At 29.6% G+C, this 14,302-nt stretch overlaps 1 protein-coding gene across 2 annotated transcripts in view; it reads right to left on the bottom strand.

Annotated features, from left to right (window-relative positions):
* Positions 1-14,302, bottom strand: part of LOC123301297 (probable serine/threonine-protein kinase DDB_G0271402) — an 86,213-nt gene that overhangs the window by 21,986 nt on the left and 49,925 nt on the right. For both annotated transcript variants that reach the window (XM_044884041.1, XM_044884034.1), the window contains exon 2: positions 12,884-13,005. In XM_044884041.1, the coding sequence (XP_044739976.1) occupies positions 12,884-13,005 (122 nt within the window). The remainder of the gene's footprint in view (positions 1-12,883; positions 13,006-14,302) is intronic.

Raw genomic sequence — 14,302 nt, forward strand, 5'->3', positions numbered from 1 at the left:
TCGTAATGTAAAAAATATTAATATCGACTGAAACATGGTATAATGGTTTTCAAAATTTCAGAGACATTTTAATTAGAGTTAGTTTAGGTTAGCGTATATTGGCTGCCCACGAAGGACATACTTAGGCTATAGAGACCATTGTGATACCATATATGCCATATATGTGTTTTACCACCTTTCCGCTGATAATATCATTTCTCAGCTCCTCACTTATTTTCAGAAGCTGAGCACACCTCCTTCACCATTCACTACACCAGCCCATCACAACTATTAATTCAATTCATTATTGTTGTGACAGCGGGAATCGAACTCGCTACACTAGGTATACCGCAAACGGAATTGGTTACGCTTTAACCAACAGAGCTACTTGGGTTGACAAAAATTGAATTAGAAGGAAGTACAATAATTTTTGTTAATTTTACCGTAAGAATTGCGGCATTGGAAATAATATGTCTAATTAGAACTTGTGAAAGAATGGGAGAGAGATTTTCTTTATAGAGATTTTACTGTATTTAATTGACTGAAGGCTCACTGGTGTTAATATAAGGTTGTATATGTTTATGAAAAACATTTCTCTTTAGGTTTTTCCGATGAAAGAAATTAATTAGTTTCCTCACGATTTTAATATTTTTTTGTGGTTTTAATTAAAAATGACGTGACCTTGATATTGGAAAATGACTAATAATATACAGGGTGTCCCCGACTCGATGGGCATAGCTTAAGAGCGTATTTTTTGGACAATTTTAAGTCGAAAGTGCCTTATACACTTTTGTCCAAAACGCAATAGTTAGGGAGTTGTGTTCACTATTAAATTTTAATCAATAAAGTTGTATGCAAAATCTAGTGTATAAAAATTAACCCCAAAGGTGAGCTAATTCAAAATACATACAAGATGTTCCAGATACTTTTTAGAGAGTTACGTCTCCAATTATTAGAAAAGCAATAATGGATTGTGAGGCAATGCAAAAATGTACAATGTCTTTATTCGATTTTAATAATACACACAACTCCTTAAATTTTGGTCTTTGAACAAAAGTATATAAGACACATTCGACTGAAAATTGTAAAAAAAATACGATCTTAAACTATGGCTATCGAGTCACGAAGTCACGAGACACTCTGTATCATAAATAAAAATTGTAGTTGTCATGCGTGTTAGAAAATGTAATTTTAAAAAATAATAAAAAACACACAAAATCTATCAGAAATATTTTAATAGCTTAACCATAGCTTAAAGGTGATACAATAGCATGCAATCAAAAGCTACATTTGAAAATTGTGGCTTGTTTATTTCCACAGTAATAGGGTATGCTTCGAGGTTAAATACAATTATAATTAAACTTTTTTCTATCTATATATATATATATATATTATATATATGTAAGAATGGAAGCTGACTCTGACTGATCGATCAACGCACAGCTAAACCGCTGGGTCTAGAAGAATGAAAATTTGTACAAATGTTCCTTAAATTACGTAAGTGTGGACTATGAAAGGAGTTTCGGAAATTAATTAGATAAGAAGTTAAAATGAGTGTTGAAAGTTTGTATGAAACTTGGTCAATTTTGAATTTACAAATGTAAAAAATTACATATGAGCATGGTTCACTACAAAAATTTCCTGTATTACTATTTTCAAAAAATTCATTCTTCGAGCGGGTGGAAAGTTTATATGAAACTATGTTATTTTTGAAGTTAGAAATGTTAAACTTGATATATGAGCTCATAGTTTGAGACAAAATTTTAGTTGTACTTTTTTCATAAAAATTCATTCTTTAAGAGGTTCAAATTGGGGATGAAAGTTTATATGTAATTTTGGTGGTGAAAAAGAGATGATAGTTTGTATGAAAATTCGTCATTTTTGAATTAAGCTTTACCGAGTTTTACGATATGTTTTACCGAGATTGGATATAAAAAAATTTTTTGATTTTTTGTAATTTTTTTAAGGGGTACGTACCCCTTTGAAAAAATCGAGAAAACCGGGAAAAAATTTTGTTTTGGAATTTGATGAAACTTGGTGGATGGGTTAATTTTGATCTAAAAAGTATAAAAATAAGGTTAATTTAATGATTGGCTGCAGAGTTTCTGAGATATCGCAATATTTGGATCGATTTTAGTTCGTATCTCAAAAACTATTCGACCAGTCAGCCAATGCACCCATTTTTTGTACTTTATGATTCCAGTGCCTGGGACCTTGTTGGATTGTTGTTTAAAAATTTAGTAACAGTTAGTTATTCGATGTCTTTCTCTCTGGCGATTATTTTTTCAGGTATGAAAGTTTTGGAGTTATCATTGCTAGAGTGGAGTTATGTTCAAATCCACGTAAAACTTGTATATATGAAATATTTTGCAAAAAGATAAATTATTTCGGAACCTTCATACACATACGATATTCACATAACATGCATGTGTTACAACAGAAGAAGGTGGTCTATGTTACAACAGACGTGAGACGAACTAACATAAAAGATATCGTCAATTTAAGAAGGTTGTCTTTGCTAAATAAGGCAATCAATTTACATTGCATACACTTAAATTACTTTACAACAAACACAACAGTCACTAAGTAATAATTGACTGATTGTTCTGCATAAATATCACTTTTTTTTTTTGAAGTGGATGACCTAAATCTTAACTAAACAAGGACATTTTTATGACTTATTTGTGTCTACAATATTGTACTGACTTAAATCACGTTTTATTTTATTTGCAAAATTTGTTTATAATTTATTGCACGGTAATTAGGTCGTTTATTACGCCGCGCCGTGTGATTAATCATTAATTGCGGTGATTGTCAGCTTTCGAGTTTTATGAGAAACAAATTTGCTAAATAAAGGGATAATCTCATTTAGGGACCTCTGGATAATTAATCCTTACAAGTAATTACTTATTGTTGTTGTTTACATTTAATCATGCACACGATATTTACATCATGGTCTATTCGACTAATTTTGATACATAATATGTTACACATTCGTAAACTAATTATTGACAAATATCTTGTCTAGTAATTTTAATTAAAGAGAATTGAAAAAAATACACTCGAACCAGGATTCGAACCCTTACAAATAATCTTGATTGTGACTTGGTTTTCTTGAAAATTTAGAAATTTCTTCTTTGGAAAGGAGTTATTAGAAGAGTCAAGAGTATAACTATAAAATGAATTCGACAATCCTCACGAAGAATGTCATTTTAAACAAACTTTTGTTGTGTTGATTAAGTCTCCAGGGGCACATAAGCTTAAAAATTGGATATTTTGATATGTAGGAAGTCAAAGTTCAAACACATGCAATAATACTGTACGCTTTCGGGAGAGTATACTTGACGTAATATTCGTCTGAGAAGAAAAGTCACCAGAACGCTTTTATTCTATTTTTTACTCACGATTAACAAAGAGGAGTGTTAACATGCCTGTGCGATAATTTTAACATTCCTATGTATCAGTGTGTCTGTCTATGGCATCATTCATAGCTCCCAAACGGGTGAACTGATTTTGATTTTTCTTTTTTGGAATGTAATTTAATCGAGAGTGTTCTTAGTTACGTTTCAAATTAGAGTTTAGGGCTCCGAACCCCCAAACATCTAGAAAAGAAGTGATTATCGTCAAACGCCTGAGCCAATTTTCTTGAAACATATCAAAATACGCTTTCGATCAAATTACCTTTCAAATAAAAAAAACAAAAACAAAAAAAACAAAAAAAAAAACGATTCATCCGTTTAAGAGCTACGATGTCACAAGCGAATTGATCAGACCTCATTTTTTGTCGAGAGTTTTTTTAAATTTTTTATTAAAGATTTATTTGAAAATATCATATACAAAATTATGGAAACAAATTTCGCTCCTCAGTTTTATTCAGAAGGTGTGTGTTTATTGTGCGTGCTTTTTTTTTTATAATAAAGCATTGTAACTAAAAAATTTGGCCTTTGCTATAAATCATGAGGATTGTACGGATTCCTTTTGGAATAAACGAATCACTGTAAATAGAATTACACACAATCGGCAATTGAATCCTTTGTATTTTCTTTTAATTTCACAATAAAAATAAGTTGTCCTGCTATATTTTTATCAGTGAATTTGTCACAATAGCATTGAAAAATCTATAAATTAACTTATAAAATGTTCATGAAAATTTTATGGGAATATACACACAAAACAGATTTATTGATAATTTCCCAAGATAGCTTATATTTATAAAATATAAAAATATAAATAAAACCTCGATAAATTAAATGTTTAGTGACGTTCACCTTAAACCATCCATCAAATGTTTGTATTTGTGTTAATAAAAATTTATGATAAAAATTGCATTTTACAAATGTTTTATTTATGTTAATTGGACCAAATGTACTATATTGTTCAATAAAATAGAACTAACTGATCTCAATTTTTTAGTTTTTACCTAAATTTCCTTGATTTTTTAGAAATAAGTATAAGTAATGTTTATGGACTTGAAGAAAGCATGGGCAAACGTGGCTTAGAGAAGTCACTCATACTTCTGTATCTAAAATACGAGTAAGACAGAGATAACACCTATATCATTTCTATAAGAGAAACTGAGATAGGTAGAAGAGTCGTATACCCGTCTCGCTTCCACCTCTATGAGCAATGCGGACTTGGATAAAAAGACACGTAATAAAGTTTATGAGACACAATAAAGTTATAACAATGGTGACTTCGACTTAAAATAGCTCGCCTGACTTACTTAAGGTATTTCTATACGAAGTGAGAGAGAACGCGATAACTTAGAATGAGAACAAATATAATATTATTTATACCGTGTGTCGCATTTAAGATGAAAACACCCTCATTTTTTCGTTATTTTAAGGAATACCGAGTTGAAATTTTGCACGGTCATACAGAGTGATTAGTAAAGAGGAAAATAATGAAACAATTCATCCATTCACCACCAGCACCTTCCCACCCCTCACTTTGCATTTCTAATAACACCGCCAACCTTGTGATACCTCATTTAAAAGAGGAGAGATAATTCTCTATTTAACCAAGATAAAAAAATGAAATCGATCGAGTGGTTCTTAAGATAGACTACACAGAAGATGGAAGGTATCAACCCTGAAATTAGGTATAGGGTACTATTAGAAATTTCAAAGTTGAAGTGGCTTGGATTTAAGGGATCAAACCTGAAATTCTCTAGGTACCATTTTTGAACTTTCCCTCAATATCTAAATTGACGTGTTTTCAAATGGCCGAGCGGTCTAAGGCGTTTGTCTTTGTCTGTTTGTCTATTTAGACTTAGGTTGCGGGTTCGAATCCAGGCAGCGGCAGTGTGAACAATTTATAATTAATGGGAGTGCAGAATTGATCACATTGTTGTCGCTTGGATAAGAACGAAGTAACCGACTCCACCCACATCGAAATGTAATTGTAAATATGTTTGTAATTAAATAAATAAAGATTAACAAATAATGTATGTCAGAGAAACGGAGGTTAAACCCCATTATTATTATTAATGTTCTCCTTTTAAGCTCCATCCAATTGTCATAATCGCATACCAGTAACAGTATTTTGTTCCCCCTCTCCTGTAAAATTAAATTTTCTTTTCAGATTTTAAGGAATTTAAATCAGTATTAACAGCATTCATTATTTCATTATTATTGATTCATATCTTTTTGAACTGAAGTGTAAAAATTGTATCTAAATAAAATCTAGAGACATAAATTATAAAATTGATATGAACTTATAAGTAAGAATTAAAATTAAAATAAATATAAATAGTAAAATAGACTTACACTAATCTAACAAAGTTAACTATAAACAAATGTGGTAATTACACAAACAAACTTGTAATTTGTTTGACCAACTATGGGACCTATTTTATCTTATTTATTATTTTAAATGCTAATTATGACCATTTTTAGTATATTCTACTTTTTATATGGTGTGTTTTGTGTAAATGACGCCACCACCATCTGTAATCTAATAATATTTACTTTCAATCAATTTATGAAAACAAACGATTTAAGAAAAAAATTATTTATTAGTCATGGTAGCTTACAGTTTCATTTAGATGGAAAAGTATTCTTGATACATTTAAGGTAGTTTACGAGTTAATTTACTTTTCTTAAGAATTTAATGAAATTGAAATTTGATATTAAATAAAATTTTGGAAAATGATATTTACATTACAACCGGACTTGCAATGTCCGTTCATAGGGAAACAGTATGTAAATTTTAAATAATCTGATTATTCTTGGAAAATTGAAAAATTTTATGAAATTCTGTTAAAAGTTTAAATAATTCTTAACTGGTAAAAGTTTCAAGTATAGTTATCGATATTATTTTTGAGAAATATCGATTTATATTTTCCATGCAGTACCATGTATAACCTTACTTTTTATCACTTTTTGAACTTCGATAACAGTATTGTTTTTTTTTCTTAAAAGGACGTTCAAAAAACGAAGAGTGTGTGCAAAAATTTGAGACTAACGTTTCAGATTTTATCAGGCTTAGAAAATATCCGATATCTTATATATATAGGAGACTTTCTATAGATATAGATAGATAGTCACTCATCACGATATCTCTGAAACTATAAGACCTAGAGAATTGAAATTTGGCAGGAATATTCCTTTTGCCAAGTAGAGGTCAGCTAAGAACGGATTTTACGAAATTCCACCCACAAGGGGGGTTGCGGGGGTGTTCATGAATAAAAAATTCATATTTTTCAATTATGGCTTTTAATAGTTCAAAACTTGCTCAGAATGTTTTAAATTACATTTAGAAATTTTTTTAACCTTCGGAGGGTAGAAAGGTGTAGCGAGAAAGTGGGAAGGAAATATCGAATATTTACAAATATACCTAAGTGGGGTATCAAATAAAAGAGCATGACCTGTACACTACAAAACTGTTATCCAACGCAAGGAAATGTGGAGGGAGGGGTGCAAGTGGGGATGTTGCCCAGCAAAGCGGGTAGTTCCCAGCTAGTTTATTATAAATATCAAAATATCGGATATTTTTTATATATATCCGATATATATCCAAATTTTGATATTTAAAAAATAAACTATAATATTTTAAATGTTTTATTTACTAAGGTACCTAAAATCAGAGAAATGAAACCAAAACATAAAATATTCTTCTAGATCAGGCAAAATCAACTAAAAATCATAAAATTTTATAAATAAAAATCAACTCTTTTATAAATTCTTATCACTCAATGGTCATACCTGCCCTTAAGTAACAAAACAATAAACATTAGAAACAGTAACTCTAGGGTCTAATTATCTTTTATTATAATTAGTCTTTTAGTCATCAGTCATTCGTAATAAACTGTTAATTTCGAAAAAATTATAAAAATGTCGTATTCATAATTGTGCTTGGTTTGACTGCAAGGTAGATAGAGGTAGATCATCTTCCGATTCTGAATCTTACTTAAACTTACTCTTTAGTAACGAACTTTTTCTGACACGACACGATAAGAACTTAGTATTAGTATGTTTTAACTGTACTCCAATGCCATTAAAATTTGGGAAGAAGAAATACAGTAACAAACGCCAAAAATTACTAAATAATATTAAATTTTTTTAAATCACTTTGTATTGATATATATCATAAAAATTCATGTGATATATATCCATTGATATATATCCTCGAACTCTGGATTTTAGTGGTGGATTCTGTTACTTTTTTAGAAAAAAAATTTAGAAAAAATTAAGAATAAAAGTTTTCCATATATACCATGATTTTTTAAATATTAGTGATTTTTAAACACAAATGCTATTCTTTTATCACTTGAAACGTATTTTATCCGCTTCCTATCATTTTCTTTATAGGAAATTATTTACCATACTTTTAACTAATGAATATTGGTTTTTCAAATTATTCTTAAGAAAATTAGCCTAGTAACATGATAAAGAATAGGTACCCTTAAAAACACTTCAATGTAAGAGACACATTCAACTTATAATACACCTCTTTTTAGTCGGGGAGTTAAAAATCATTACTTAAAATATATAAATACTGACACATTGTTGGATATTGTAATTCCCCAATTTTGTAGCTCATAAAGCGCTTTGAAGATCTGGCTCAAAATTTAGCTGAAACATTGTAATCACTAAGGAAAAATGGCTTTAAACAAATGAAATTTACAAAAATTTTAAAAATCCCCGACAAATGCGAGTTTTTCCTTGTAGCTCTCTCCAAACTGAACCGATTTTCTTGAAACAATGCTAAGAACACTCTCTATTAAACTACCTTTCGAACAAATAAGAAAAATTCAGTTCACCCGTTTAGGACCAACGATGCCACAGACAGACACACACAATCACAGTGGTCAAACTCATAACACCCCTCTTTTTGGTTCTAGAATTTTCTATTAAACTCATTACATTTTACTAAACAAAAAACACGGCTGAATGAATCATTATTTTATTTTTAGCCTTAATAAATATAAATAAATAAATAAACGTTTTTACTTAAGGTCATTCATTATTTAAAAAAAAAATTGCATTTAAAATTCATATTTTCAATAACAATAAACTGCTGGTAAATATTGCACTGTAATTGTAGTAGATAATAAATAAAACTTTTTTTCTTATAGAGTAAATAATTTTCATAGGCGTATATCAATGGACTACTCACACAGTCGAAAAATAGTATACATTCTAGGAGCAATCACATACAACGAAGATTTTACCTCCCTAGAGTGATAGTGAATTCATTACAACCCTCCAAATTACAGTAAAAATTTAAACTAATAGTGCATCAGATCAAAAAATGGAAGAGGCATTTTCGTCTTAGAATTTTATTTTCTACCTGATACAACAAAGAATGCGTTACTTCTGAGCCATCCTGTATACATATATCATAAAACCCTGGTTTACGATAGTAATATCTCGTTCACTGTTTTTAAAGTTTGTATGCTTTACAATGATATTAACAGATAACGGGCAGTGAAATATCATTGCTTTAATATAATTTGTATGAAAATATTTATTCAAATATATCTTTATAAATTAAAACTCATGTGGTATTTGGATATATGAGCTATATTATTGTCAAGTTTCATTAAAATCAATTCAGTAGATTTTTCGTGAAAGCGCAACAAACAAATTTACTTTCACATTTATAATATATAAGAATTAAATATTCTGCGGTCTACGCACTATATTCTTAAATATCAAAAAGTATAAACAATGATGACTAAACTTTTTATTATGATGGTCAATTGCTTCACTATAATATGGTTACTACTCCACCTCCTGGTTTGTAGCGGTGTCCCTGTATGACTACATATTTGTCACTATGAGGTTCACGTTAATGATGATGATTCATACTATATACACTTTGATGTAGTCACTAACTACTCACATGAGGTCAAAACGATTTGTTTGTTGTGGTTTGTAATATGAATTATTATTTTGTTTATTGATTTAATCATTACACCGGTTTATACTGATTGTATTTAATATTCACAAGTGGTGATTTAATGACCTCCTAGGGGTTATTATACCTTCTAGATTACTGGAACATCCTGTATATTGATAACGATTATTTGACCTTTACATTCAAAGATACAGGAGGGCTTAAAATATATTTCTTTGTACCTACTGAATTTTTGCAGGATACAATTATGATTTAGGTTTTGTCAAACTTTCAATTGGTTTATTTTTTTTAATTTAAGGGTAGGAAATACGCATAATAGTATCTGACAAATTTCTTTTTCCTTAGAAATTTTAGGCTGAGGCCATTATGAGAAAAACAATGTTTTTGAACAATTTGTACCAGCAGCAATATTATCACGGATTTTAGAAGATAACAAAAAAATCACCGAAAAATTTCAATTTAATTCTGACACTTACATATCGAAAACGGTGAGGTAAGATAAAAAATGTCAAGAGTCAAAAAATGTTTAAAATAGTTCAAAATATCATATCCTACAGTTTTCAAATTATATATTTGACCACAACCACAAAATGATTTCATTTAACGATGGATCGAATATTTTCTATGATATTGCTTGTAATCCCATGCAAATGGCTACATTTTGGGGATACTTTCGACGATAACTCGAGAAGTACCTACTTATCTAATAGTACTGAATGAAATTTTTGTGTGTTTTGCATCCTATTAAACCCACAGTATATAGTCAGAAACTAAGACTATTTCTCTCTCTCTGTGGGAATCTCTTTCTCTGTGGGATTTTTATATCTTTTAAGTACATCGATGCAATCTAAAAACTCAGGTATCGATAAAATCATAAAAATTATAACAAGTTTTTGTTTATGACTTGAATAATAAAAATCAAAGACATAAAAATTAATTTTATTTGTTGGATTGTTTCCAAATTATTTTTTTATATTTCATAGATTTTACTGATTTCTATAATAAATCATGTTCAATTATTTTCTCTTACAATACGCGATTTCCCCCATTTGTACCAATTTAATAATAAAAGGATACAATTGCCTGGTTTAAAAAAGTATGATATTAGCAAAACCAAGATGAGGAGCGCAAAAAAAATCATAGAATCGGAGCCTAAGTAAAGCAAATTATAGCCTACCAAATCCTTAAATTCAGCCTACCTCAACCTGATTCACTCCGTTCCCTAAAATCTTTAAAACTATTTTTAAAAACGTTTATCAGTTACCAGTGTTTGGCCAAGAATAGAACTTTTACGTTAAAGAACCGGAGTTGTTAAATATAATTTAATCTTTGTGCTACTTCGCAAGAATATGGAGCTGGCTTTACAAATAAATACTCCTCTGTAATACATGTCCAAAAATAATTACCAATTATTATTAAATTACACTTAAAATCAGGAAATAATTCTGGCAAGTGTAAATCATAAAATAGAATCTTTAAAATAATTATATCAATTAACTCAAGTAAATAACAGTAATAAACGCTACTATCACCTTGTTAAAGTTATTGTTACACACAGTACTTAAAACATTCTTTCATGCAAATCTGCAGTGCAGTTATATTTACTAATTTGGTTTGTTTTAATAAATAAAGTAATTATTTAATTGCGTGAGTTATATACAGTGAGTCGTCAGTCGATTCTATTAAGTTAAATAAATTCATTTAAAATTTATTTCTTTTATCCCCTAATCGTTAATTGTTGAACTGGGAGAGTTCAAAATTCGACTTAATAGCTTCTATAGACATGTCTTAAGACATTTTTATGAAATGGCTAATTTGATGCGTCAATTGCGGTTGTTATCTGATCTTGCAGTTGTGATATTTTGATTTTGTAAGATTTCATCACAATAATAGAAGACAAGAAGCCCATGCTATAATTTTTCGGGTGAAATGACCCACCAGGAATCATGTTGAGAAAGATGCTCCTTTATGTAAAAGTAAATTTAATAACATAAATTCCTCGTGAATCAATTCACCCGAAAAAATTTAGCATGGGCTTGTAGTCTATAAACTTAAAAAATGATAAAAAATAAATTACTAAAGTTTTTCGATTTTCTAGAGTATTATGAACGCCATATTCTTTTACAATGAAATATTGTAATTTTAGTTTGCCAAGCAGAATTTCGATTGCTTTACTAGTGCGCACCCAGCGTTAGCTACCGCAAACGCTTTCGAATGATAGACGAACGTCATCGCCTACCTATGGAATTATGAAAAAAATATGCAAATTATCGGCAATTCAGCCGTAATAAAATAAAGTCTCGAAAAAGATGTACCCATAGAAAAATGTTTCTAAAAAAGTTTTTCTATCGGCAGTAGTTACTTTGTATATAAAAAATACACACACAATGTAAAAAATATTGTTCATACAAAAAGATTATTTCATTAAAATAAATTTGAACTAAAATAATTTAATCCATTTAAAAAATGTGTTATGATAATTTATAAGAGGTACATGACGGAGGCTTTAATATATACATTACATACATACAGAAGATGATAAAACGTACAAAGAATTTTTGAAACATATCCAAAAGTGAAAGAGGAGAAAATTGCAAAAATATTTTTCGATGTTAAAAAAAAATTGTTGGTATGTGGCCAATAATTTTTATATATTTTCACTGGGGTACACACCAAATACAATATTTAAAATAATAATAGCAATTTTCTTTCAAAATTAGTTTAGTTGAGTATTACTTCATTCTGAGACTGAGAATACATTGACTAGTGAATGATACGACTTTTGAGTTACAGGAAAAATAACTTTTATCGATAAAATTCTTCAGGCGAAAAATGTTGGATGTGTAGGCGCACATCTTACGCAGAAATTAACTGTTTTCAAGCTCAAAGAAAAGCTCTCTCTTCTGTATAAGTGGTCATCGATAGATGAATTTTTTAAATTAGAAAGTTGTTTTCGAATAAAAAATAACATTTTCCGCAAACCTCCAGTTTAGACAAAAACGGACTGAAAAGTTGAACAAAATTGTATTTTCTTATCCAAATTGTTATTTCGTATAATTGTTTATGCGAAATCTTAGCACCTTCGAAAAAATCGCCAATAAACCCAATAAAAATAGTTTGTCTTTCTAAAAAGATCTTTTTTTTTTTCAAATTGAATGAACAAATCCACAAAAGGCTACATTTATGCCATCAATTACTGTATAAACTATTGGATTTACGAACGATATCGGTATAAGGTGTGTGCCTTTGAAACTTTTTCGTTTGAAGCATTTTCATCGAATGAATTTATTTATCGAATTTCAAGACAACTTAAAAAGATACCCTGTATAATAAGGTATTAATAAAATCATTAATTTTCATTGGGTTCATGAGGGTCCATTTAAATGTAGGGTTACTTTAAAATAGGAATCATTCATTAGAAACCATTTTAGTTTTAATTTTAATTACGTAAGTAACGATTTATTTTCAATTATGTTTACTAATATCTGCTATCAAGCAGCAAGTGTATTCTTGGCTTAAACTTAGATGGTTAGATACTTACCCTAAAATATTAGGATGTGATAAACGGTTCATAAGCTGCACTTCTTTAAGCATGTTACGTTGATTTGAACGCGATAAATTCATTTTAAGAACCATCACTTCACCTGTGGTCCTATGTGTAACCTGCAAAAGAAAATTTCGAATATTAAACTTTGTATAATATTAACTTTACAGTAAGAAAAGTCCTTAATCAGCCCGAAAATCCCAATGAAAATCAATATATGTTAGCTTTTCATGGTCAAGACAATGTATTTACACTTCTTTTAGATTGAAGTCGCGTACTCAAATTTTGATGTTGGTAGAACACAAATAAAACTTTCAATAATAACGTTACAAAAGTAAGAGAATATTTAATGTGCGAAATATTTGACGCATGTGCAGAGCCTGCGAGCAAACCTCTCATCACGTAACTTAAGATTACCGAACGATTGACGAAAATTTCATCTGTCGAACAATTATGCTTAATGAAGCATCGCCCGCTGACGGTTAGGCGATATCTATGGACGGTTACGGTATCTATATTTTTCATCATATTTTCAATTAGTTTCGCTTATTATGTAACCAATCTATATTTGCAATAACCGGAAAGCGATATCATATTCAAATAGGAAATACATCTGTCTTAATACGGAAAATTGAGGTACAACAAAAATAAATGAATTAAATATGACAAAGTAGTTTACACAAAGACAATACATAATTTAAACAATTAATACTTTTTATCTATTCATCTACGTCATAGATAATAAATTTCATGTAATAAAAAATGTAATAATTACAGATAGTCCAAGTCAATAAGACTTTGTAATCTAAAAATTGTTATTATTCGTTTGTTCACCAAGTAAAGAGAATATAAAAGGAAATGGACTTGCATTAATTTTAAAAAATTCAACTTTGAAAATGACCTTCAAGGATAGATCCAAGGTCATCAATGATGTTGGATAACAATAGAAACAGAAAAATAATATCTTCAATATCTTTTGTATCCTAACAAATTATTCAGAATTATCCATTCTTTTCAAACATCTTGTAAATAACTATACGGTATTGTACATTTATTTTTCAAGCGCCTGGTATAACATTGAAAAGCTATTATTATCTCCATATATTTTACTAGCTGGGAACTACCCGCTTTGCTGGGCAACATCCCCACTTGCACCCCTCCCTCCACATTTCCTTGCGTTGGATAACAGTTTTGTAATGTACACGTCATGCTCTTTTATTTGATACCCCACTTAGGTATATTTGTAAATATTCGATATTTCCTTCCCACTTTCTCGCTACACCTTTCTACCCTCCGAAGGTTAAAAAAATTTCTAAATGTAATTTAAAACATTCTGACCAAGTTTTGAACTATTAAAAGCCATAATTGAAAAATATGAATTATTTATTCATGAACACCCCCGCAACCCCCCTTGTG

Source organism: Chrysoperla carnea, chromosome 1, assembly GCF_905475395.1.
Source record: "Chrysoperla carnea chromosome 1, inChrCarn1.1, whole genome shotgun sequence".
NCBI lineage: Eukaryota > Metazoa > Arthropoda > Insecta > Neuroptera > Chrysopidae > Chrysoperla > Chrysoperla carnea.